The sequence below is a fragment of the Peromyscus eremicus genome, chromosome 5 (genome assembly GCF_949786415.1).
Source record: "Peromyscus eremicus chromosome 5, PerEre_H2_v1, whole genome shotgun sequence".
Taxonomy (NCBI): Eukaryota; Metazoa; Chordata; class Mammalia; order Rodentia; family Cricetidae; genus Peromyscus; species Peromyscus eremicus.
In genome coordinates this window covers 96401282-96427962 of record NC_081420.1, presented here as the reverse complement: position 1 = coordinate 96427962, position 26681 = coordinate 96401282, and the positions used below count along the sequence as shown (strand labels likewise).

At 49.3% G+C, this 26681-nt stretch overlaps 2 protein-coding genes across 4 annotated transcripts in view; one reads left to right on the top strand and one right to left on the bottom strand.

The window, feature by feature from the left end:
- Window positions 1-16099, top strand: part of Znrf1 (zinc and ring finger 1) — a 105282-nt gene extending 89183 nt beyond the window's left edge. The window contains exons 2-5 of one of the 3 annotated variants that reach the window (XM_059263980.1): window positions 2454-2549; window positions 11767-11872; window positions 14404-14495; window positions 15794-16099. In XM_059263980.1, the coding sequence (XP_059119963.1) occupies window positions 2454-2549; window positions 11767-11872; window positions 14404-14461 (260 nt within the window). In that variant the 3' untranslated portion in view covers window positions 14462-14495; window positions 15794-16099. The other 2 variants (XM_059263981.1, XM_059263982.1) reach the window with 2 other exon arrangements.
- A 2533-nt stretch (window positions 16100-18632) lies between these two features.
- Ldhd (lactate dehydrogenase D) lies at window positions 18633-23499 on the bottom strand. The gene is made up of 11 exons (XM_059263979.1): window positions 23409-23499; window positions 23119-23231; window positions 22764-22905; window positions 22442-22583; window positions 22157-22316; window positions 21681-21880; window positions 21456-21584; window positions 21225-21352; window positions 20540-20630; window positions 20330-20441; window positions 18633-20242 (listed from the first exon to the last, which is right to left on the bottom strand). The coding sequence occupies exons 1-11, from the start codon at window positions 23478-23480 to the stop codon at window positions 20077-20079; spliced, it is 1455 nt and encodes a 484-aa protein (XP_059119962.1). The 5' UTR covers window positions 23481-23499; the 3' UTR covers window positions 18633-20076.
- Between the last annotated feature and the right edge of the window lie 3182 nt (window positions 23500-26681).

Genomic DNA, 26681 nt, shown 5'->3' with positions numbered 1-26681 from the left:
AGGGACAGCGTACCCTGTCCCAAGCTTCTAACCGTCTTCTGGTTTTGTTACTTATGAACTTGTAACCATGCAGAGGTCAGATATTGGTACTATTTCTAAGACCTTAGGTGAGGTGTTTAGATGCTGAGAATTTTTAAGGAAATAGGTGGAGGGAATAAGGGGCAAAGCCATGGTGTCCACTTCAGCTGTAGTTAGCTGAGTACCAAGTCTTCTGTTTGGTCCTGTAGCATTATCACTACTGGCTATGGTGGCACATGCCCCCCCCCCTTTTTTTTTTTTTTTTTTTTTGAGAGATGGGGGTTGAAATAGGGTTTCTCTCTGTAGTCCTAGAACTGACTCTGTAGACCAGGCTGGCTTCAAATTCAAAGAAATCCACCTTCCTCTGCCTCCTGAGTGCTAGGATTAAAGGCATGTGCCACCACACCTGGCTTTTTTTTTTTTTTTTCTTTTTTTCCCCATTATCATTGAGGAGAAGACTTGAAGTGAGTACTCTGTGTGACTTGCTTCTTGTTTCTGTGCCACTTTACCCCAGTCACAGCTTTCCATACAGATTTGCAAGGCATCATGTGAGGGACACTGGGGCAGGTGTGGGCTCCTCTAGCTTGGGACTCACAACTGTGTTTTGAATGCTTTTATCAGTTTCTTTAAAAATGCTTCAAGGGCCGGGCGGTGGTGGCGCACTCCTTTAATCCCAGCACTCGGGAGGCAGAGGCAGGCGGATCTCTGTGAGTTCGAGGCCAGCCTGGTCTACAAAGCAAGTTCCAGGAAAGGCACAAAGCTACACAGAGAAACTCTGTCTCGAAAAACCAAAAAAAAAAAAAAAAAAAAAAATGCTTCAAGGGAGGCAGCGGCAGGCAGATCTCTGTGAGTTCAAGGCCAACCTGGTCCACAGAGCGAGTTCCAGGACAGCTAGGGTTACACAAAGAAACCCTGGCCCGAAAAAAAACAAAACAAACAAATAAAAGCATTAGCTACTCTTGCAGAGGACCCAGGTTTGGTTCCCAGGACCCATGTGGTAACTCACAACCATCTGTAACTCCAGTTCCAGGGACTCTGATGCCCTCTTCTGACCTCCATGACACCAAGCATACATGTTCTGCATGTACATATATGCAAGCAAAACACACAAATTTTAAAAAATAAATAAATATTGTAGATGGTCATTACCAACATCAAACTATGAAAATGCTAACTGAAAACTAATAGAACAGTGAAATCTCGGCAGCAGTAGCTAGATGCATTATGTTATGTTAGCCCATCCAGACCAGGTAAGAGTCATTGTTACAGCCAGGCAGTGGTGGTGTATGCCTTTAATCCCAGCGCACAGGAGGCAGAGGCAGGTGGATCTCTGTGAGTTCGAGGCCAGCGTGGTCTACAGAGTGAGTTCAGGACAGCCAGAGCTATACAGAGAAACCCTGGCTTGAAAAACAGAAACAAAATAGTCATTGTTACCAAAGAAAGAAGCTCTGATTTTCTGTGATATACACAAATGGATGCAGGCAAATCAATAACTTTTCAAAGTCAGTGGTTCTGTGGTAGAATTTGCATGCAAAGAATTTATCTCTTTGAAACTGTTCAATAATATAAAATGGAAAAGATTAAAATAGTAACAATTCATCTGTCTTATTACTGGGCATGTTCATCAGTGCATTAGCCTGCTTGGGGGCGGGGAGGAACCAAACCATTTGTGTGTGTGTGTGTGTGTGTGTGTGTGTGTGTGTGAAGTTAGCTTTGCTTAATTGTAGTTCAACTTGGAAGATTCTCGACCAAATTTTACCAATACTGTTATAATGCTGAGGAAACCCTTGGTGTATAACAGTCCAGATTGCCCTAGCAGTAAAATATCAGATTACAACGTCCTGTGTTCGCCTCGCATTGAAAACGGCTGCTTTACTTAGTAGTGTTTAGGAGCACTCTGAAGAGCTGCGCCTCCTCTTCCCCCGCCCTGCTCACATGCTTCTTAACGGATATAGCTGCCTTGGTTTCAAGGGAAGCAAAGGATTCTTGAGTGAAGGGTGAATGAAGGTGCTATCCCAGGCAGGGGGGGTGAGTTGAGGGGTTGGAGGTGCAGGTGACGCAGTGACTCCTCCTTTGGCAGAGATGGAAGGGTGGTGAGCTCTGTCACTTAACGATTACTCGGCTGCCTTGGTTTGCTGCTTCCCTGGCCTTGTTGGCTACTAGGCCCCACTGAAAAGAGTCTAAGAGAACATCAAACTCGAGTCAGCAAGCTCCGTGAAATGCTGTGTGGCAGAGCACCCTAGTGAAAGCTGAAGGCTATGGACAAAGGGAGAAGCTCAATGACTTAATGAAGGAGAAATTGGGTCTTGGCTTTGTCCACATTGTCTCTGTCCAGAGCGCTGACTCCACACGGTTGTTGTGGTTGAGCATGTCCACAGTGACTATGGATATCTGGATTTGGAGAAGGTTTTTCATGCTGTTTTCCTCTCTTTCAGGTTTCAAGTGCCCCATTTGCTCCAAGTCTGTGGCTTCTGATGAGATGGAAATGCACTTTATAATGTGTCTGAGCAAACCTCGCCTCTCCTACAATGGTAAGGGCTGTCTGTCTCATCTGCTTCCTGATGTCAAGATGAGTTGGACAGTTGGGGGCATAGCCTCCAGGTGGGGGGGCTCTGTGTAGTTTTCTTTTAGCAGCAGTATCTGTGTGGTCGTGAGGAACCTACTGTTCCAAAGAGCCTTGGTTATAAGTTGGGGTAGCTGAGGAGTGGCCAAGGAAGGCAGGGCCCTGGGCAGGACTATAGAAAGTGAGAAGTCTCTCAGCAATTTTGAATATTGTATCCCTACTCAAAAATTTCAAGGACTAGAGATGTAGCTCAGTGGTAAAATGCTTGCCTGACATGCACAAGGCCCTGGATTCCATTTTAGCAACACCCCCACACACACATCATATTTTGTAAATTTTAGATTTTCTTACTTGCTGGCCAAAGGATCCCAGTTGCAGGAGGGCATGCTGTCTGTCTTGGTACATGCAGCCTGAAGACCTCTGGACGTGCCCGAAGGCCAGCTACAGGCAGGCTGTGGCCTGTCTTTCCTCCAGCAGACGGCCTTTCCTTTTCGCTGTGACTGCCGTGCTCCTGGGTCTGCTGCTTTACCCATCGTCCCCTGCTCAAGCTCGGCTTTGTTCGTTACCCAGCTCTGCCTGGGACCGTGGAAAGGGTTTTCCCTGGATCTCTCATAGCTTGCCACAGTCATGGCCTCAAGTACTGTGTTCACTTTGTCTCACATGGGTTGAGACCTTATGAAGACTGTTTTGTCCTGTGGGCTGCTGGCAAGAGCTCTCTCTAGACAGTGCCTTTGCTGTCATAGCACAAAGAAGCTTCACAGGGGGCTTGGCCTGAGAACTTGGCTTTTAGAATCATTGGGGAGAACTTTGTAATAACTCTGTCTGTAACACAAAGTGATGTCAGGACTAAGCAAAACAAAGTCACTTCGCCTGCTAATATGGGAAATGGGGAAGGTGAGGGTCTCCAGCTCCTTTCCCAGAGAACCCAGGACTTCCTGTGGACCATCACTTGAGGGGCTGGTGCTGCTGGTCCAGCCTTCTCACCAGCAACCTGGGCAAGTCCCCTTAGAGCACTGCTTCTCAACCTTCCTAGTGCTGTGACCCTTTAATACAGCTCCTCATGTCGTAGTGACCCCAACCATAAAATTACTTTCGTTGCTCCTTCATAACTGTAAATTGGCTACTGTTATGAATCATAATGTCAATATCTGATATGCAGGGTGTCTGATATGTGACCCCTGTGAAAGGGTTGTTCATCCCCAAGGGGTCACGCCCACATGTTAAATCATTGCCTTAGAGGAAGGGAAGGTTGGCCACCTGAGACAGAGCCACTGTGGTCCCCTCTGCTCCTTGGTTTTCTCTCATCCTTGACATGAGAAGCCACCTCTCCCTGTCTGTATGCTCCAGACTTGCAGTTCAGGACTCTCTTTCAGAGCCCATGTCTGGCTCCTCTGTACGCATGACTAATGCAGAAAGGAGGCTGTGGCCCCATGGACACCTCGTACTCAGTCTGTTTTTTCTTTTCTCTGAAGACACTAGAGGTAAGAAGACAGTATTTGGGGCAGGGTGTGGTGCCTCTCACCTTTAATCCCAGCACTCTGGAGGCAGATGCAGGTGGATCTCTGAGTTTCAGAACAGCCAAGGATACACAGAGAAACCCTGGGGGATGGGGGTGGGAGGCAGTGTTTGTCACCTGGGTCCTTAGGCCAAAGCTTCCAAGGCAAGAGCTCTGAGCTTACTTTGGTTTTACTGGTAACATATTCTATCTAGTTTCTCATCACCCCAATCTCACATACTTTACCTTATCTACTTTAAAAAAAAAAAAAAGTGGATCCAAAAAGATGACTCAGCAGTTAAGAGTTTGGGGACCTGAATTCAATTCCCAGCACCCATATGCCAGCTCATAGACATCTGTAACTCCAATTCCAAGAGATCTAATGCCTTCCCGCTTCCACAATCACCAGCACAGACATACATACAGTTTAAACACCTCTACACATGAATAAATCTTTAAAGTTTTCAAAGAAAAAAGTAAGAGGAAATCTCTGGCTAGAAGCCAGGCGCTCTTGGGACTGCTCTAGAAAGGGCCGATGTGAAGTTGTCTTCAGTGGTGGTGACATTCTGTTTCCTCATGAAAGGTGACTGCAGGGACTGTAGAGTTGGCTTAGTGGTTAAGAGCCCTTGTTCTTGGCACTCAAATGAAGGTTCACCATCTCCTTGGACACCAGGCACACATGTGGTACATAGACATACATGCAGACAAAACATTTATCCACACAAAATCGTAAAATAAATCTTTAAAAAAATTTCAGTGACTAGAGGGCTGAGAATGCAGCTCAGGTGTAGAGTGCATGCCTATGGTGTGTGCGGCTCTGTATTTCCTCCCAGAAGTAGGAAAAGGAGAGTGGAGAGAGAGAGTTAGCACCAGTGAACTGGAAAGCAAGCTCTGGGACCTCCTGGTCACAGCCCTGGAGACCTACACATGCACACACATTCATTCACACCTTCCACAGTTGCTGGCTCCAATGGAGGAAATTTCTATAAAATTTATGATGGTTATATAAGATGAAATTTAGTTACCACCAAAGAAACAAAGTAGAAGCCTCCTAAATGAGGCAGATAGAAAGTAGTATTTTTCTTATTATGAGGGTTGGCCCAAGTGGAAGGTTGGAAGGCCTCCAGTAGTTGCCTGCCAGATTATTTTTTAAAACTTAGGGAAAGCAAGACCAGTTTTACTAGTCCAGCAAGTGCTCGGAGAAGAGAACTGGCACCTAGTGCTGCTGGGGCGAGGACTCAGGCAGGCAGGCCAGTGACCACCAGAGACCCTCTGCAGGAGCGGGGGGCAAGCTCCAGGCAGCAGCCGTTAGTATTCTCACCCTTCTGGGCCTTCCTATGACAGCCCTGGAACCTAAGACTCCTAGAACTGAGGGAGTTACAGAGAAGAGAGGAAGGAGGTAAGGAGCCCTCTGGGTAAACTTGATTGCCCTCAGTACCTGTGTCTTTCTCTTTCTAAACTCTGGCCATCATACTGCCCAGGTAGCAATACAGAAGCTCCTGCAATGGAGGTATGACTTTTCCTTAGCATGTGACAGGGCGGTGGTGGCCCACACCTTTAATGCCAGCACTCGGGAGGCAGAGGCAGGTGGATCCCTGAGTTTGAGGACAGCCAGGGCGACACAGAGAAACCCTGTCTTGACAAACCAAACAAACACGGATGAGGAAGAAAAAGGAGGAGGAAGAGGAAGAAGGAACAAGAAAAGAAAGACAGAAGAAGGGATATTCTGGTGAGGCAAGTATTTTGCTACAGCGTCAAGGACATGGCAACCAGTATGCTACCTCAGTAGATGCCGGGAGTTCTGTTCTGGGGTACAGGCCCATGCCTGGCTTCTTGCTTTATGATGCTCTCCCTTCTCTGCCAAGAGGTATTGCCCTATCTTCAGAGCTCTGAAAATGCTTTTGTGGGAGCTCCTTCCTCCTTTCCTTATCATTTATTGTGTGTTCCTGTGTGTCTGTGCCCACCTGTGGGTGTGTACCATTGCCCACAAGTGGAGGCCAGAAGACAACATGGTGGAGACTATGTGCATTCCAGGGACTGGACTCGGGTTGTCAGGCTCTGCAGCAAGTTACCTACTGTGCCATCTTGCCAGCCCAACATACTTTCTTGGAGGAGATGGGACATGTGGGTGCATGCAAAGGCCAGAGGTCAACATCAGATGTCTTCCTCACCTTTATTATTTTTTTTTAGATTTACTTTTTTTATTTTATGTGTATGAATGTTTTACCTACATGCATATGTGTGTACCACATGCATGCCTGGTGCCCTTGGAGGTCAGAATATGGTATTAGACCCCCTGGAACTAGAGTTACTGTTGTTGTGAGCCTCTAGGTGGGTGCTGGTAACCGAACCCAGGTCCTCTGCAAAAGCAACAAGTGCACTGAACTCCTGAGCCATCTCTCCAGTCACCTCTTCTTATTTTTTGAGATGGGGTCAGTCTCTCACTGAACCTACAGCTCACGGATTTGGCTAGGCTGGCCGCCTAGCTAGTGAACTCTAGGGATCCTCCTGTCTCTGCCTTTTCGGTGCTGGAACCAGAGACACGCACGACATGCTGGGTTTTTAGATAGGTGCTAGGAATGGGAACGCACATTGTGTCTGAGTGGCAGGCCCTTTACCACCTGAGTCACCTCCCTAGCCCACATAAGCTACAAGAGGGCAGAGGAGAGGACACTGCATGGAGAAGCTGGACACAGCTTTTGTGACTGTGAAACAAACACCCCAGGCCTTTATTTAGTCGGCTTCACCCCCCTGGATATGCTCATTGCAGCCAAATTTGTCAAAACATTGCATTACACCTCATAAAATCCAGGGGTTGCACACGAATCCTAAATCATCTTTTAATAAAAACCCAGAGCCAGATATTGGGGTAAATGCTGAAAGATCAGAGAGACAAAGGAACAAGCCACAGCCACCTCTCACCTCACCAACTCCTCAGCCAATCTCCAGGACTCCTCAGGCTGAATGCCTCTGAGTCCTCAGCCAAAAGGGCCTCTCCAGTTCCTGTGTCCTCGAGCCTTACATGCCTTTCTCTGCCCAGCCATTTCACTTCCTATCTCAACCTTCCTAGGGCTGGGATTACAGGCGTGTGTGCTTCCCCAGTACTGGTAGCAAAGGCATGAGATCTCAAGTGCTAGGATTAAAGGCTGTGACTCCCAAGTACTGGGGTTAAAAGTGTGTGCCACCACTGCCTGACCTCTGTGGCGGGCTCTGACCTTTGATCTTCAGGCAGGTTTTATTAGAGAACCACAAAAATATCACCACCACAGGGGTATTGGGACAAGATTCCTCTGCTGGTAGGAGACACTCTGCTTAAGATGTCAGGAGAGGCTGGGCGGTGGTCGCGCACGCCTTTAATCCCAGCACTCGGGAGGCAGAGCCAGGCGGATCTCTGTGAGTTCAAAGCCAGCCTGGGCTACCAAGTGAGTTCCAGGAGAGGCGCAAAGCTACACAGGGAAACCCTGTCTCAAAAAACCAAAAAAAAAAAAAAAAAAAAAAAAAAAAAAAAGATGTCAGGAGAGGACACTCCAGCATTACTAAGAAAGGAATCAGAGAACCTTGTCCTATCTGTAAGACCAAACCTGTGTCTTACCTATACCTTCTGCTAGGAGTTTTCCCTTTTCTTCCGTCCTCCTTATTGACATGCTGCAGGGGGAATGTAGATGCATGCTCCTGCTCTTAGCCAAGTCCGAGCTGGGCCTCAGCCTTCCCTCCCAAGCCCCATGCCACCAAGAGTTCTGGGGGCCCTTGGTGAGTGCCCTGCCAGAGCACTCCATGGGTCAGCTAAGTCTTAGGATGTTCAGAGGCAACAGTGCTTACTCTCAAACTGCCCTATCCATTGTGAGCACCTGGAGACCCCCAAACGCCTTACAGAAATGGGAAGCTTACGCTCCCTGTGAGATGGGTATTGTTTTTAAGCCACAAGGGAAGTCGCTCATGGCCTGGACCTTTAAAGGAAACAGGTAGGATGGCAAGAGCTCAGGCTTAGAGTCATGACAGCTGCATAGATGTCCCTCTGCCAGGGTCTACAGGACTCTCTGAGATTTCTCTGAAATTCTTGGTCTGTAGCTGGCTCAGGAAAGCAAGGGCCCTCCCCTCCTCCTCCTCCTCCTCCTCCTCCCTCCTCCTCTTCCTTCTCTTCCTGGGCATGTCAAGGAGCACTTGAGTCCATCTGCATTGTCATCTGCATGTGTGCCGGGTCCAGGGTCCTTGGCTTTGTGCCACACAGTCCCTGTCTGATGAGTATGGAAGTCTCAGAAATGCTTGATAGCCAAGCCTCTGCTTCTAATCCACTTTCTGATCCCAGGGACATCTGGTGGCTGCTCATTCTCAGAGCCCTGATGATTGAAACAGGAAGTTTTAAAGAGACCTCTTGAGGATCTTTGCTCTTCCTACCTTCTGCTCCCTGGGTTCTGGGCTAGGTATGGGCACTACTGGATTACCTACACTGTCGGATCCTATGCCTCTCTTTTTTTTCATTACATTTTGTGCGTGTGCACGTGCGTGCGTGCGTGCGTGCGTGCGTGCGTGCATGTACAACTTGGGAGCAGTTCTCTCCTTTCACCATTGTGGGTCTGGAGAGCAAACTCAAGTCTTCAGGCTTGTGGCAGGCACCTTTATGTACTAAGCCATCCTGCCAACCCCAATTCCAAGCCTCTTATTCTTTTGGGCCACCCCAGAACCTCCAGATGGCCTTCCACAGCCTCAATCCCAGTGTTTTCTGTTTCCTATTCTGTGTCAGCCTAACATGGTAGGTTCAGTTTTCCATACCGTCACGCTGCAGACAGCCAGGCTGGCCAGTAAAGTCCATAAAATGGCTTTGTGAAGAGGCCACGAAAAGTGTGTTTTTAATCAACAGGTGTTCCAGTCTGGGTCTTCTAGTCCTTCATTGACAAGTGTTTAGGGTTCTACCTGTGGATCCTAAATGAATCACACTTGTTCTCCCTGCTCTAGTGTGATGTACACTTTGAAGAAAGAAAAGTCAAGTCAGTCCTATTGAGGAAGAGAGCCTCTGAGCCAGACCTCCATATCTGCTCCCCACCCCACACTAGCACCTGGGGGCCACATGGGCTCAGGAGGTGCAGATGGAACAGTGAGCACAGACCATACAGGAAGTCTAACTGGCTTCTTGGGTTCACTGCTGAGTTACCCATTGGTAGGGGATTCCCAAGGGAAACTTTTAGAATCTAGGGGAGAGAGGGACAAAGGTTATGAAGGGCTATAGCCTGAAAGCCATGTCAGGGGTAAGATGCCCCAGAGAATGGGGAAGAAATGGCTAAGGATGTCTCCACTGTCTCTAGACTAAGTGAGTTTTCCTTCCATCTCTGTTGAGGGTTCTGTTCTCCAGTGTGTTCCCATGAAAAGCATCAGGCATAGCCAAGTTGAAAGCCTTTGCAATAAACACCTGTCTCCTGGGCCCTGCATTGTATTAGATCTCCTTTGTCTATTCACAATCCATCTTACCCTTTGACTACATTCTCAAGTAAAATGCAAATCCCAGGTGTCTTAGTCAGTGTTCTGTTGCTGTGAAGAGACACCATGACCACAACAATTCTTTTTCTTTTTTTTTTTTTTGGCTTTTTGAGACAGTTTTGTAGTTTTGTGTAGTTTTGGTTCCTGTCCTGGAACTCACTCTGTAGCCCAGGCTGGCCTCAAACTCAGAGATCGGCCTGGCTCAGCCTCCCGAGCGCTAGGATTAAAGGTGTGCGCCATCACACCCAGCTTCAGTGCAGTTCTTTGTTGAGGATTTTAAGTATAAAAGTAGTATGTGTTCAATCATTTAAGACAATATAAAAGAACATCAGAGTGCTTTACTTCTAATCCTACTTTCTGTCACTTTAAAGGTGTATTTTTCAGGATTTTTCTTCTTTACCTGCACAAAGTTATATGTGGTATCTATTGCTTTAAATGAATGGGATTGGCCACTTTAGGGTGTTCTTATACTTGCCAGGTTTGGAGTGTGAGGTGACAATGTTGTGGCAGACCATTGTCCATCTCCTTTCTAAGTTCATATTACACTTTCTGTTGTATCCTTGGCTTAGCTAAATGTTAAAAGAGAAAGTTATGACCACATGTTTTCAGGATCAGGAAACCCAAGTGATTTCTCTCACAACTCCTAAGGATAGGAATGTCAATATCATATTTTATCTATTTTATTCCTCTGCCCCAGGATTCTTGGGCAAGGGACTTTGAGCCTATGAATAATTGCCCCCCCCCCCCTTTTTTTTTCCTGAGACAAGGTTTCTCTGTGTAACCCTGAGACTTAACTCTGTAGACCAGGCTGGCCTCAAACTCAGAGATCCGCCTGCCTGTGCCTCCCAAGAGCTGAGATTAAAGGCATGTGCCACCACCGCCCAGCTAAATAATCCATATTTTATGGGTCCTTAATAGTTTTCTTTCCACCAAACAACAGTGGAAAAAGAAGTCATCAGAACAAAGGACCCTAATCCTGGACCATCCTCAAGTCCCCTGACAATGGCAAGACGTGACTTCTCTGGTTTCCTCATTCACAGGATGAACATGACACTGAGTGCCTTGCCTGGCTTGTTTTTTTTTTTTTTTTTTTTTTTTTTTTGGTTTTTCGAGACAGGGTTTCTCTGTGTAGCTTTGCGCCTTTCCTGGAACTCGCTTTGGAGACCAGGCTGGCCTTGAACTCACAGAGATCCACCTGCCTCTGCCTCCCAAGTGCTGGGATTAAAGGCGTGCGCCACCACTGCCCGGCCCTTGCCTGGCTTGTAAGATCCTTCGACTCAAAGAGAAACATAGACACAGAATCTCATTTTAGTCATTGCTACAGTTGGGGACTGATGGTCTGCTCGGTGGGAAGTGATCTAAACTCTCCTTCCTGGACAGCCATAGCCTGCTCACTTGATGTTCTGTTGTGGTTTGGGTGATTTCCGGGTGATTACATGTCACCTCTGCATTACCAGGCCTGTCCATGGCTTTACTAGAGTTTAGTCTAAACTTTCTCCTTGGACAGTCTCTTTAGTCTGTTCTCTGTACGTGTTGCCCTGTATCTATTCTGAACCCCACATCTAGACTAAAGCAGGTTTCTGGAAACCTCCATTGGTATGTGTCTATAGAGATACTCAGTAGACACCTGGATTCGTCACTCTCTGACTTTGCCTTTTCCTGTGGAGTCTCTTAATGACTTACCATGCTGTCGCCCAACCCTTGTGAGCACATGTGCTGTTGCTGCATGCTCCAAGTTGGCCTCCAGAGTGAGCACCCCTTCTCCACCTCTGTGCCTCTTGGCTAAGCAAAGGAGACTGAGGTTCCACAGCACAGCACGAAGCTGCCCTAGGGACTTGGTTTCACCCCTGCTTATGATTCCTTAGGCTCTTTGCAACCTGTCTTAGCCCATTTCCTCAAGTTCCCTAGTGTCTGACATTGTTTCCTTTGCCTGGAACCTAATCCCTCCCACCCCAGCCTATGCCTTTGACTCATATCATTGTGAACTTCTCCAAAGCTGTCCTTGAACAGTCTGAGTAAGCACTTTTCTTCCATACCCCTAATACCTGGTTCAAGCTTCTGGTTCAGAAGGCTCTTCTATTTCTCCATTGCTGTCCCCCACAGACAAAGCATACATAGTACTTTGGATCATGTAAGTAGTTCCTGGACCTGTGTTTGCTCTGTGCCACCCACCTGCTGCTGCTGATTAACCCCGTTGGTCTCCCTGTCTCTCTTGCAGACGACGTGCTGACTAAAGATGCGGGGGAGTGTGTGATCTGCCTGGAGGAGCTGCTTCAGGGGGACACGATAGCCAGGCTGCCTTGCCTGTGCATCTATCACAAAAGGTACAAGGCCCTGCCTGGCAAGAACAACTGTAACGAATCCCACATCCACAGGGTAGATAGTCTTCACCAGCCATTCAGTCCTCTTTGGCTGTGGGATGGCCTGTACACCCTTTGCTCTCTGAGAGAGGTCAGGCATCTACTGTACTGACGGAAGACCCAGTCATAGCAAGGGCAGGGCAGAGGTGAATTGCTCAAGGTTCGACTCTGCTTGGGCAGTTCAGATGGTAGGAGCTGTGGGCAGACTGGTTTGGAATTCTACAGGATCCCACCTGAAGCTTGACTGCCTTCCTTCCCTCTGAACCCTGTCCTGCAGAGAGAGAGGTAGCAAGGGTAGAACAGCCGTCCTTGGCGGCCTGTGAGACACCCTCCTCCCCCAAGGGCCAGGAGGCAGGAAAAGCCACTACCTGTAAGTACTGAGAGCTGCTCTAATTAGCCAGGCCAAGATTTGTCCTCTACCTTCAGCGGTATCCTTTTTTTTTTTTTTTTTTTTCTTTTTTTCCTAACTGGAAAGAAGACACCTCATTGCCCAGGACAGTAAGTACACCAACAGTTCCTGTGGCCACCACCTGCTCTCTGCTCCTCCAGCCAGCACTGGTTGCTGGCATGGGGGCTTTTCTAAGCCCAACCCAGGACTGCTGGTCTTCAGTGTCACAGCTGTGCCTGGCCTGTGATTGGCCTATGAGAGAACTGGTTCTTGGTCTGGTTTCTACCACAGATCCCTGCAGCATCCCGGGGAGGCACTAACCAGAGCCAGGAAAGAAAACCCCTGGCCCTGGGGAAAGCTAAGCAAATGATCTTTTTGGTCACTCTCTTTGAAAATGCCCAGATGTGGGTTTACAAAACAGGCAGTGTCTTGGGACCCTTGCTGTTTCTTCTTTGATGCAGACAGTCCTCTATAAACACTGGAGAGTGAGGCCTTGCTACACCCCTTCCCAGGCTCACTTGCTTGGCAATGTCAAAGAGCCCAAGGGTCTAGCCCCCCTTCCTACTGTTGTAGCCAAGCTAGGCAGACTTGGAGCTTCTGAGAGGGGTGCCCCCATCACCCCAGATCTGGCCACACTTGTCACTGGCCAGCCTCTCCTCTGGTCCCACTTCCTGCCCTCCTCAGAGACAGTTAACCTGCTGCTGCTCTGTGTAGCCCACCTGCTCTCATCTTCTCAGTGTTAAGTGCTGCTGTCCTGGGCTCCTGTGCTTGGGCTTTGGGCCTCACAAGGCCACTCTTGCCCTTTCTGCAAAGCCAGATCTACCAGAGTCTGTACCTACTGGCCCTGCCTCCTGCTGAACCAGGATCATTCTTTTTTATTTCTTTTTTATTTTTTTAAATAATTTATTTAACTTTTTTTTTTTTTTTTTTTTTTTTTTTTTTTTTTTTTTTTTGGTTTTTCGAGACAGGGTTTTTCTGTGTAGCTTTGCGCCTTTTCCTGGAACTCACTTGGTAGTCCAGGCTGGCCTCGAACTCACAGAGATCCGCCTGGCTCTGCCTCCCAAGTGCTGGGATTAAAGGCGTGCGCCACCACCGCCCGGCTATTTAACTTTATTTTATGTGCATGAAGGAATCAGATCCCCTGGAACTGGAGTTGCAGACAGCTGTGAGTTGCCCTGTGGGTGCTGGGAATTGAACCTAGGTCCTCTGGAAGAGTAGCCAGTGCTCTTAACCACTAAGCCATCTCTCTAGCCCCCACCCCCCCAGGATCATTCTTTATTTTTTTTAAAGACTTATTTATTTATTTGATTTATTGATACAGGGTCTCACTATGTAGCTTCGGCTGTCCTAGAGCTCACTTTGTAGACTAGGCTGGCCTTGAACTCACAGAGATCTGCCTGCTTTTGCTTCCCAAATGCTGGAGTTAAAGTTGTGCATCACCAACACACCCATCTTATTTTTTTATTTGATGTGCATGGGTATTTTGTTTGCATGTATTTTTATGATGTGTGTGCCTGGTGCCCACTGAGACCAGAAGAAGGCATTGAATCCCCAGGAACTGGAGTTAAAGATGTTTGTGAGCCACTATGTGAGTGCTAGGAACTGAACCTGGCTCTTCTGAAAGGGCAACCAGGGCTCTTAACCACTGAGCCGTCTCCTCAGCCCCCAGGATCATTCTTTAAAAGAAAAAATACATATATTAGTTTTAAATTATGTGTATGTATGTGCATCTGTGTGTATGTGCATCTGACTGCAGGAGCCTACCAAGGCCAAAGGAGTTAGATCCTCCTGGAGCTGCATTTACGGGTTGGCTGTGAACCAGCAGATATGGGTGCTGTGAACCAAACTTGGGTCCTCTGGAAGAGCAGCATGTACTCTCAACCACTGACCCATCTCTCAAGCTCCCCCTCTGCCCCTGCGCCCTCAGATCATTCTTGATATTCTCCCCTTTCCTACTTCAAGGGAGTGGGGGACATGATAATTTTTCCCTGGGTCCTTTCAGGAGAGATTTAGAAAGCCCTCCCCCAGAGCCCAAGCCCTTGACAGGCCCCCTGGGCGGGAGCAGTGTTGTCAACAACTGATGTGTCTCCCTTGGTACCCGCTCCAGCTGCATAGACTCCTGGTTTGAAGTGAACAGATCTTGTCCAGAGCACCCTGCTGACTGACCCTGCTGGGCTGGCTTGCTGACTCCTCTCAAAGGTGAGCCCATAGTTGGTGGGGGCTCTGGGCTTACAGGGTCAAGTTTCTGGGAGTTGGGGGAGAGGGGGAAGGCTGCCTGATACACACCCCTCCAAGGAGAAAGCAGAAGCAGAGAGAAGGACAGGAACCATGTCCTCAGTGAGCAGTTCCCAGGGTGTGGAGGGATTTTCCTGAGGAAACATAAGAGAGGGACAGTAGCATGCTCATGAAGAACTCAGTGCAAAGGTAGAATCACATTCCTTGCCCTGAGAAAGGCAGATCCCCTGCAGAGTGCATGGGCTGAAGCGGATGAGCCCCAGCCGGGCTCCACAGCTGTCTCTTTACAGCAGCTGCCTCATCCTTGCTCATCTCTCGCTCTGCTCCGTAGGCTCCATTTCTCTAGAAATGGAAGACTCACTAAATAGAGACCTGTGGAACGTTCAGTGTCCACTGCAAAGTGCTTGTCTGAGCTCTTTTCACTGCTGGTTCTCCCCCTGCTGGCCACCTTACCCCACTTCTAGGGGAATCTGAGGGCTCCAGGCCATACTCAGCCCTCTGTCCACAGCACAATGTCACAGTAACAGCAGGCCAGCATGACAACTCCCTCCCACACATGCACATGTATCTCCAGTGTGAGTGTTCCATTTCCTCCCCAGGGTGCCTTGTTTAACTGCTAACCCCCTCTCCTAGTCTCCTATCCTTACCCTACCTGTGCTTTCTGAGGCCTGTGCTGGCATATTCTCCCTCCCTCCCCTCCCCTCCCTCCCTCCCTCCCTCCCTCCCTCCCTCCCTCCCTCTCTCTCTCTCTCTCTCTCTCTCTCTCTCTCTCTCTCTCTCTCTCTCTCTCCTCTCTCTCTTTCTGGCAAACAAAACATAAGTCCCAGAAAAACCAATAGCCCATTTCCACTTCGTCTCACATCCAAAGGTTTGGGGGGAATTTCTTTTCTTCTCTTTCTCTCTTTTGTTCTGTTTTCTTTTGTTAGGTTTATTTTATTTATTCCAAGTAAATGCCCAGACCAGCTGACGGTGTCAGGCAAATCAGGGACATTTGCTCTTTTTACCTTCACCTCAAACTCTGATGACAAGGGGAGAAGACAGAGCAAGGGTGAGAGTGAGGCAGGGGATTGGACCCTGGCTTCAGGATGCAGGTCCAAATTGCCGGCATGATGTTTGGCTTCCGGGGGCCTGCCTGAACTGAACCAGACACCCCGGCCCACCAGCCTGCCCTCGGGGACACGCTGTGCTGCTGCCGCCGCCGTGAGATGCAGCAGCAGTTCCCGGCCGGATGGAGCACGACTGACTTCTTCCGACCCACACAGGGACAGACAGCCCTGGTCCTGGGAGGAGGCTCCTCGGACACTGGACAGAGCTGAGCTTGGGACACCAGAGGGAACAGGGCACCCCTTCTGCACTGACTTCCAGAACATGGTCCTCCCTCCTCCCTGAGGACAACCAACTGATTGAGAGCGAGTCTGAGAGAAGAATGAATTGACCTCTATCCTTCCCCTCACCTTCAACCCAAGAGGGAAAGGGCATTTTCTTTTTCACCTTTGAAAGGCGTTGTGGGTCTGTCTTTAAAGTGTTTACAACAACAAAAAAAATTATATAAAAAAAAGTCTAGTGTCGACTGGTGTTTTCCCTCGTGATGTTTACAGATTGCTGTTTGCTGCCCAGCTAAAACCCACTCAGTGACAGAACCAAGCATAGCCATGTCTTTCCTGCTAGCACTCTGACAGCGGGCGGGCGGGCACACGGTCACTTCCTTTGCCCAACGCCCCAGTTGGCTCTCTGTATCACCAACCTTTCTACTTTGGGGGATTTGTTTTTTGTTTTCTTGTTTTTCTGTCCCATCTTTCTGGCTTGGTTTTGCACTTTTCTCCCTTAGTACCCTGATACCTTGATTTCCTTGCCAAAAATGAAAAAGGAAGATGCAGAAGAGCCCATTGAGGACACTTCCCCCACTCTGTTCCCATGTCTTCCCTGCCTTCCTCCTGGATCTGGTCCAATCAGAGGATTTAACAATCACAAATACCCTGAAAAAATGCCTGGACAGTTTTCTTAGGCCCTTGTGGTTTTGTTGGGTTTTGTTTTTTTCTGAGAAAACTTAGACTAACTAAAGGAACATATACTGCTACCCCTGTTTTCAGGCACACTGAGAACATTTTAGCCATTGATGTTCACACGTGGCATCAGCCCATGCAGGATAGGTTTCTGTATTTATATATTAAAATACAAAAAAAAAAAAAGCTCACAAAATGTTTTAAAAATGTTCAAAGCTCGGGAGAAAAGCTTTTCTTCATCAGTCAAGGTGTTTTGATATGGTATTAAAATAATGTCTAATAAAAGATGCACCGTGTGATCTTATTTTAATGAAGTGTTGTTACACAGTCAAGAAGTGGAGGGCAAAGGCCAGTTTCCTCTGTCCGCCTCCCCAGCCCAGCACTCCTTTAGTACCTGGAGTGGCTCAGCCGCACCTGGGCAGAGGCTGGGCAATGGTGGCTCAGGTGTGTCTTTCAAGTTTATGAATTCTTAAGCATCATGGAGTAATTGTCAGTCTGCTGTCATTGCTGGTTGTGATGGAATGTTTCTGGGAAGATATTCAGGGGCAAAGAACTTGCGGTCATCGGGTGCTGCAAGGATGTGGGCACCTCCAGCTCCCAGCCCAGCCTGTCTCTCACAGCCTCTGCTCCCCATCCTGCATTCTGCTTGCCTGATGCTCCATCACAGCTCAGTGCTGACTCATAGGCCTGCTTCACTGAGGCCCAGAAAGAGTTTGGAGCTGTGCCAACTCACAGTCCCTGAACCAGAACCAGCCACTCGGTCTCATAAAAGTTGGCAAATTGCAGGCTGGGCAGGAAACTCAGGGCAGGGGGTGGCAGTGCATGCCTGCCCCATCTCATAGCCAGGCTCCAGGAGTTGCATTTCAGAGCCTCTTGCAAAGCCAGCTAAGGAGAGCTCTGGAGGGAGATGGCTACATATCTCTGCCATGACCGTTTCCAGGCTTGCCGCTTGTACTGCTGCCTCAGGGCCCAGTCCCAACAGGCCCTCACGTTTGGACTGTGCTACCATTCTTGCTCTGAGGTCACTTTTCCTCAGATGCTTCCTGAAGCAACTACTCTGTACATTTGTTGGAGGCCAGTGGACACATGTGAGCCGAGGCAGGCAGGCGAGCTCAGAGAACTGAGTGCTTTAGAGCCTGAGTGTTGAGACCTCGGGACCTGAACTGGGAGTACTGTTAATACCAGGAACTGGAATGTCTGTACTGGGGCACTTTACTCCCTGGCAGAATGGTGAAGAAATAACTTCATCCGAACTTGACTCCTTGCATGTGAAGTGGGGACAGTCTTGCAGCTCTGTTGAGTGAGGGTCAGGGGTCAGCCCCAAAGGCCTGGCACACGCACAGCAGGCTCCCCTGTCGCTTTGTCACTGCAAAGGGCACTGTTCTATTCCCAGCACCTCCAGCTTCTGCCTGGCAACTGTGTCTCCCTGTTCTATATATAATCCTACCAGCAGAGCTGGCGGGGCAGGGCCCAGCCCTGAAAGACATCTCCTTGCCTGACCCCTGGGCCTGGAGACAGGCTGTGTGTGCCCACCTTGGCTGTGTGAGCCCGGCTGCTTTGGCAGCGCTGTGGCTGAGTCCGGCGGTTGAGTTGGTTGGGCCAACGCTGGGCCCCACACCGGGTGCTATTCTCGGCTCTCCAGGCGGTGCTCATCTCATCCCCAGTGACTTCCGCCCCCACCCGGCACACCAAAGCCCTCTGTCGGCTGTCATGTCCTCTGAATTTGGACCCAGATTGCCAGTGCCTGGTGTGAGGGTGGAATAGGCTTGTCTGGGCTTCCCAGGTGGCACTTGGGTCTGTCACCTGCCATCCAGACAACTCTCCAGAATCCTATGTTGCTCCTGCTCTGCCTTTCTGAGAGGGAAGAAAATCTAGAAGAGCCAAGGGATGGGTTCTTCCCCTTTGTGCTTAGAGCTCAGAAAGTCTGAGAGCTCCAGGAGCCGCTTTTGAAAACCCCATCTACTAGCCATTTAATAGTATTGAAGCTCATAGGAGAATGTCCTTCTTAGGAGATAGATGCTGAATTATATAGTTGAGTGATTTCAAGAAATGTATAATCTAACCCCATGTGGTTCCCCCAAAAAATACACAAAGCAAATAAGGCAAAAATGTCCATTGTTGAATCTTCAACGACTGATATTTCAGTGAATAGTGTACTTGTTCTTTCAACTTTTCTGTATGTTTCGAAGTTTCTTTAATAAAAGACGTTGTGGGGAAATGGCTGTTTATTGAGTTCCTACTAGTCGCCTGTTACTGGAGGGTGTGTGGGAACCCTTCCCAGCAGAACTCAATTGGAGGGATTGTGGGAGGGGCAAGCATTTGTCTGGGGGAGAGTTCACTAAAACACTTTCCCTGGTGATTGAGTGATGTTTGGGTTTCTACATCCTGAAGTGGTTTGGGAGAGAACCATGAGACAGACATCACAGGGAAGGGGTCCTCAGAACTGAATTTGGACTGACAAAGTAACCATGGCGGCCTCTGCCCTGGAGCATGGTGGGAGAGGTGGTTAGGAGCTAGGGGGTACGAGAGGCTGCTGCTTCCTCTGCCTGTGGCTCCTTCCCATTTTCTTTGCTTTTTTCACCCCAAAAACCTATAAGTAGGGGAGATGGTGCTACAGTTAACTGGGACCCACAAGGGGTAAAAAAGGTCTAGAGACTGGCCACCTGGCCCAAGGCTGGGAACTGCAGATACCAGTGCCAGAGACTGCAGCTGTCCCTAAAATGCTGTTTTGGATTTGTGGTGTCACGCGCCCTCTTGTGGACTTCTGGGGAACAACTGCCATGTACCTCCAGACAAGCACTCTGGCCAGGGAATCTCAAAACTGTCAGGCCCCAAAGTGGGTAAGCCCCTGACTTTGAAAGTAAAAGTTGGTGGATACTGCATTATACCATGGAGAGGGGTGGTACACAGGTTATCTCATCTCCATTTCAAGCAGCAGCTTGAAGAGAGTGTTCCAGCCCAATCCTGATGGGGAAGCTATGATAAGTGTCCTCCACCACAGGTGGGTCTTATGCCTCAAGTATGCAAAAGCAGAGAGAGGTTGGGCCTGGCTTTCTTCCAAAGCCTGAACTCCATCCACCTCCATCCATAGCTGCAAATAGAGTTCATATTCATGGGTGATGGGGGACAAGGGGAAGGCCTAACGATGTGGAATGGAAGGCTCCTTCCCGATGCAGAAAACGGGTGTGCCTATCCCTATGTATAGGATGAATCACAATGATGCTGGACACCAGCAGGAGAGGCCTCCACAGAGGGATCTGATCTTAGTCTTGGAGTAGAACCACACCATCTCTGCCAGCCAGGAAGAAACTCCACTGGGAAACACCCTGGGTTTTCTACTGGAGCTAAAAGCTAAGGGCATCAAGGAAAGTCTCTCTCTGTAAGTCCATCCTCTTCACCTTCACCTTGAGCCCCAGCTACAGAGAGATACCTGGTAGGCAGAGACAGCAGTCATTCTGTCTTGCAAAGTCAGTGACATGAAGGGAAGGTCCAGGACAGGGGCTCTGCGTTCTGGGGACTGGGGGCCAAGTGTTTGAAGTTCCTCATAGCACTTTGCCTGGGTTCATGAGACCTCGGGGATCCAGTGTGTCTTTGAGCTGCCGCATAGTCTCCACACCCACGGAGCCCACTTCCTCTTGCAGCAGCTGCCGCTTGCCCAGTCCGATGCCATGCTCTCCGGTGCATGTCCCGTGGAGTGCCAGGGCACGCCTAGGAGGTCAATTGAAGGAACTCCTCAGTGGCTCATCTCTGCCTCTGCCCTCCCCAACCCCCACCTCTCCCTAGCTCAGTCCTTACCTGCCCAGATTTTCTGCAAAGGCCTTGACCTTTCTCTGCTCTTCCGCATCATCTGGGTTGACCAGCATGATGCAGTGGAAATTACCGTCACCCACATGCCCAACAATGGCTCCTGGGGACCCAGAGAACAAAGCTGATCATCTCTAGCCTCCTTGCCCAGGCCATGGCCAATCCCAATGCCTCCCAAACAGCAAGTACATAGAACAGAACCTGTGAGTTGTGAGGCCTTAAGCTCCTCCTTGGTCTCTACCAGGATCTCTGGCAACCGGGAGATTGGCACACACACATCCGTAGAATAGGCCTGAATCAGAAGGCAAGCTTGTGTGGTTCTCCCTATCGCCCACTACCTACCTAAAGGTAAGGGATCACTGTGGCTCAGGCTTAGGACCAGTCCAGGGGATCTTGATGCCATAGAATGAAACATCTGTCCTCTAGCCCACTAGCCTTGGTGTGTTCATTAGCCCAGGTCTCCACTACTCCTTTGGATCCAAGCCTGGACCACATGCAGGTTCCTAGTACCCCACACTACTGAGCTGCATAATCTGCCCAGAGCCTAGCCTTCCCTTCTGGGTAGACTGCCTCTTTCCTTTCCATTTTCCCCCCCGGAAGGCCTTTCCTTCATGTTTAAAATTCCTAAGGGCTCAACACTGCACCTGGAGCTGGCTCACATGAAGAATTCCCAAGTTTTGGACCTAGAACTGTTCTCCCTCTAGACTGGTCGGGAGCGCAGGGTTCAGGTGCTAGGTGCGGTGGTCTATACTCCTGGTCTTCATGCCCACTCAGCCAGCCCTTGGTGAGCCTCAGCCTTCTCTATGCAGTAAAGTAGTGGGTTGAGGAAAGGGATTATGTATGGGCTGAACTGCAGATCCCACCTCCACCCCAGCCCCCAGCTCACCTTCCGTCCAGGAGACAGGGCCAAGGCTGCATACCAAGCATTGTGCCTCGCTGCCCAAAGCTCGCTGCGCTTTTCAGCTTCCTTGGCCCAGGAGAAGTGAGAACCCCCATTATCCTGAGTGATTGCCTCTGTAGTAGGAACAGAAAGGCTGATCCTTAGTCCTGTACTAGCACAGCCCAAGCCCCACTGCACTACCCCCCCCCCCCCCCCCCCGCACTCCCCCCAGCACACCTGTGCGTTGCAGCTGTTCTGCTAATGCCTGCTGGGAGCCATGGAACTCCAGGAAAAGTGTGGGTGCCACAGGGCAGTTCAGTTTGCTGTACCTGTTGCAGGCATCCATCATGACGTCATCCAGGAACTCTGGGACCAGGGAAAGGGCTGGTTAGGTGGCGCCTTGGCGTTCTATGCGGGCCTTTCCTGTAGAACCCACCCCGACTGACCCAGTCCCTAGCTCACCAATGCGGGCCACAGGCACTGCAGACTGGAGGATCTGAACTGTGCTGTCCACTGCAGCTTGAACACTGGGAAATGCACAGGTGGCTGCCACTGTGGCCTCAGGTGCAGGGTGCAGGCGCAGGGTGGCAGATGTAATAATGCCCAGAGTCCCCTCGGAACCCACAAAGAGTCCTGTGAGATTGTAGCCAGCCGAGCTCTTCCTGGGCGCAGGGACACATAAGGTAGGTGAGTGCCCAAGACATGTGAGTGATTTCTGTCTAGAAGCCTAAAGCTAGAAGACGGGCTTGGAGTGATCTCCTACAGCCCCGTCGTCGTCATCACAGTGTTCGTGATTTAATGATCCAGATAGGCCTTGCACAGGGGAGTCACTCCCTGGGCCCCCAGACAGAGTTCCAGGGCCTTTGTGAGTATCACTCACCTATCCAGGAGGCCCTGCAGCAAGGTCAGGCAGTGCTCACCTGTAATGGCGACCTCACCTGTAATGGCGACCGCGGCCTGCAGTATGAAGCAGTCTGCCATCGGGCAGCACCACCTCCAGGTTGATGACGTTGTGGCGCATGGTCCCATAGCGCACAGCATTGGTGCCTGAGGCGCCAGTGGCTGCCATGCCACACAGAGAAGCATCTGCACCTGGGTCTAAAGGATAAAGTGCTGGAGAGGGCAACTTGGGAAACTTCCCCTGTGGGAAAGATGTGGTCCTCTGAAATTCCCCACACAGCCCCCCAAAGCCCTCAGGACCCTGAGATTAGTCCCAGGCCTACCAACAGGAAACCAAAGGCCACTGTCTCGCAGGTGGGTATTGAGGGCTTTTCGGGTGACGCCAGGCTCCACCACCACAGAGAAATCTTCTGTATTCAGCTCCATGATTCGGTCCATATGGGTCAGGTTGATGCACACTCCACCCTGGTAGCAGGGATGCCAAGAAGGCTGACCAACCTAGGTCTCTAGGTCAGGAGCAACCCCTGGAACCCCATTCTGTGGCTGAGGCCCCTAGCAGTCATACCAGAGCTCTAGGATGACAGGTGGAGATAGCCATAAATGTGTCTTGTGTAACGGGACTGGACCCAGGACACCCCACTATACCTGCACGGCACAGACTCCCCCTTCAACACCAGTGCCGGTGCCAAATGGGATGATGGGAACACCTTGGTTGTAGCACAGGGTTGCCAGTCGGCTGACCTGGTCCACATTCTGAGGCCACACCACAGCATCAGGAGGTTGACACCTAGAAGCAGGCAGGCCTCAGAAGTTTGGAAAGGTGTGGCATCCCCTCGCCCTCTCGTTTCCAGGAACCTGGAGTTTTCCAAGGACCTGAGGACAGGGCCTCAGCAGATCGGGACAGAGAACATCTCTCTAAGGAGAATGCCACCGCATTCCAAACAGGTGGCAAGAGACAAGGACAGCCCAGGACCCTGGTCCCAGCAGCAGCTTCTGATACCTGTGCATTGACTCATCATGCCCATGATGCTCTCTGACGGCAGGAGCAGTGGACACATGGGGGCTCCCTACAACTGCCTTCAGAGCCTCCACAAAGTCCTGGCTGAGTCCACCCTGCAGGGAAGAAACGGTGCAAGGGTCATAGGAACGATAACAGGAGCCACAGCCCTGCCCTGTGGCAGGAGGAAAGAATGGGGAGCTAGTCAGATCGCAAGATGATGTCACAGAGCCTCGAGAACTTCACACCAGGCTCCCCGCCCTCCAGGACCCCATCCACACACAGACGTATACCTGTGACCCCCTGGAGCAGTAGCTCCTCCAGGGAGACAGCCTCTGGGTTGCCACCCGAAGGAGCGTGGCCATAGTCAGACCGCAGCTAAGGTGAGAGTACTGGGAAGGGGAGGAGGCGGTGCCTCTAGTGGAGCCCAATGGCCGCACTGGGTGGAGCCTGCTTAATTAAGGTGGAGCTAGCTTAAGGTGGCCCCTGCAGATCTGGGGAAAAAAACAAAAAAAAAAACAAAAAAAAACAGGACAGCAGCCGCTTCCGTGCCTTAAAAGTCCACCACTTCCTGTAGCCCTTCAAACACAAACTCCTTGTGTGGAGGCTTTAAAAGTCCCCCTGACTCCTCGGACTTCTCCGTCCACACTTCCAACCTCCTCTTGACCTCTAGGCTCTCTCTAGTTTCCCTTTTCATTCCAGAGCTCAGGCCAGGTTCATGACCTTGGCACACGCACTGTACCCTGAGATATAATGTGCCTGTGTCTGAAACAGGTATCACAAACAGGGATCAAGGTCCGAAGGCATTCAGTTAATATCAGACAACTGAGGATATGAGCCATTTCTCCATCTCTCTTGGCTTTAGTTACTTTAGAAGGGCTGGCACGGTGATCTTTTTTGTTTGTTTGTTTGGTTTTTGGTTTTTCGAGAAGCTTTGGTTTCTCCGTGTAGCTTTGGTACCTGTCCTGGATCTCGCTTTGTAGACCAGGTGATTCCATTTTTTTGTAGGCTTTGACAGAGAGTCTTGCTACAAAGTCCAGGCTAGCCTTAAAGTCACAATCTTCCTGCCTCAGGCTCCCAAGTGCTAGGGTTACAGGCAAGCACTTACATGCCCAATGTGACTTCGTTTCAATTTTGACATTTCTCCCGTCTCTGAACAGTGTTTCCCTGAAGACATCACTGATTTTCTGATGGTTTGATCTCAACACAAGGATGAGATCTGTTCTGCTTGGTCTGATCAGATCCATGTTTTAGGTAAAGGCAGCAAGGTGGCAGGTGTTGTGGTGATTTGAATGAGAATGGCCCCATAGCTCATGTATTTAAATACTTCATCCCCAGTTGGTGGAACTGTTTGAGAAGGATTAGAAGATGTGGCCTTTTTTGAGGAGGTGAGTCATACATTTCCAGTTAGTTCTCTCTACTTCTCCTTGCCTTGTGCTTGTGGATGAGATGTAAGCTCTCTGCTGCTGCTCCAGTGACAAGGCTGCCTGGCAACTACCACGCTCCCTGCCATTATGGTCATGGACTTAGCCTCTGAACTATAAGCCCCCAATAAACTCTTTCTTCTATGAATTGCCTTGGTTATGGCATCTCATCACAAGAATAGAAAAGTAACTAAGACAGATGCCAAGGAGTTAATGCCAATAAAACCCTTGATGGTCAATTTTAAACAACTGATAGGTATGAAAGGAGTGCCGCTTAGGTCAGGCATGCCTGGAAGCCACCCTGTGGTTTGTCCTGTGGTAAGATCTTGGAATTTCAAAAACTTAGCTCAGGTGAAATTTAGTGGCTTGCACCTTTAATCCCAGCACTCAGGAAGCAGAGGCAGGAGGGTCTCTGTGAGTTCAAGGCCAGTCTGGTCTACAGAGTGAGTTCCTGGACAGCCAGGTCTATGGAGAGAGAGAGAAAGAGAGAGAGAGAGAGAGAGAGAGAGAGAGAGAGAGAGAGAGAGAGAGAGAGAGAGAAGAGAGAGAGAGAGAGAGAGAGAGAGAGAGAGAGAGAGAGAGAGTTAGTTAGTTTCAGGCAAGCCAGGGTTGTATAATGAGATCATGTCTCAAAAAAGGAGGGGATGGGTGATGAGGGTGTGGGGAAATACCGGTTTTTAAAAAATGCAATCAACAAGAGCTGAAAATTAAGTACTCCATAGGTGACCAATGTCTGATGCTTTTTTTAATTGTTAAGAAGCACTGCTCAGAGTACACAGTAGTAGTGAACATCTTAGCTTAAAGAGGATAGCCAGGAGAGCTGGGGAAATGGCTCAGCCTGGTGCTGGCACCAAGCCTAGCAACCCGGGTTCCATCCCCAGGACCCACAAGGTGGAAGAAGAGAATGGACTCCCCCAAGCTGTTCTCAGACCCCCATAAGCATGCTATAGCACATGCACATGCACTCGAACTCTCTCCCTCTCTCTCTCTCCCAGATTTTTTCTTTGCCTCAGTTCCCAGAATTAACATTTGAAAGTACCAGGTTCAAACAGTCTACTAGGAAGCAAGCTCACATTAACATTTCATTTAGTTAACATCCCAGCTAGACCTAACATGTAAAAAGTTCTGTATGACCGCTTGTTTCCAGTCTCAAATTCTCCAATTGACTAGAAAAATTCCTGAATTTTTTTTTTTTTTTTTAAAGATTTATTTATTTATTATGTATACAGTGTTCTGTCTGCACATATCCCTGCAGGCCAGAAGAGGGCACCAGATCTCATTACAGATGGTTGTGAGCCACCATGTGGTTGCTGGGAATTGAACTCAGGACCTCTGGAAGAACAGCCAGTGCTCTTAACCGCTGAGCCATCTCTCCAGCCCCAAATTCCTGAATTTTAACGAATCTGTTTTTCAAAGGAATCGAGGGAAAAAATATAGACAGGGCAACAGCCACTGTATACTGACATGATCCAAAACTTGTCCCCCAAATACAATCATACAAATGTACAGTTTAAATTAGGCACAATGAGAATAATAATTTTAGCACACATAAACAGAAAACAGAAATACAAAAATGAGGGCCTGGAGAGCTGGCTCAGCAGGTAAAAGCACTTGCTGCTCTTACACAGGACCCGAGTTTATTTCCCAGCACCCACAATCAGCTTCAACTCCAGTTCCAGGGGACACAGCGCCCTCTTCTGGCCTCCACAGGCACCAGCATGCTCGTGGTGCACAAATACACATGCAAGCCAAACGCTCATACACAGAAAATAAAAATAAATCTTTTTTTAAAAAAAGAAATGCGCCGGGCAGTGGTGGTGCACGCCTTTAGTCCCAGCACTTGGGAGGCGGAGGCAGGTGGATCTCTATGAGTTCGAGGCCAGCCTGGGCTACAGAGTGAGTTCCAGCACAGCCAGGACTACACAGAGAAACCCTGTCTGGAAAAAAAAAAAAAGAAAAAAAAAAAAAAAAAAAAAGAAATGCAAGGTGAAGTGGCAGGAGGTTTAAAACTCAGTGATTTTCGGGGCTGGAGAGATGGCTCAGAGGTTAAGAGCACTGACTGCTCTTCCAAAGGTCCTGAGTTCAATTCCCAGCAACCACATGGTGGCTCACAACCATCTGTAGTGAAATCTGGTGCCCTCT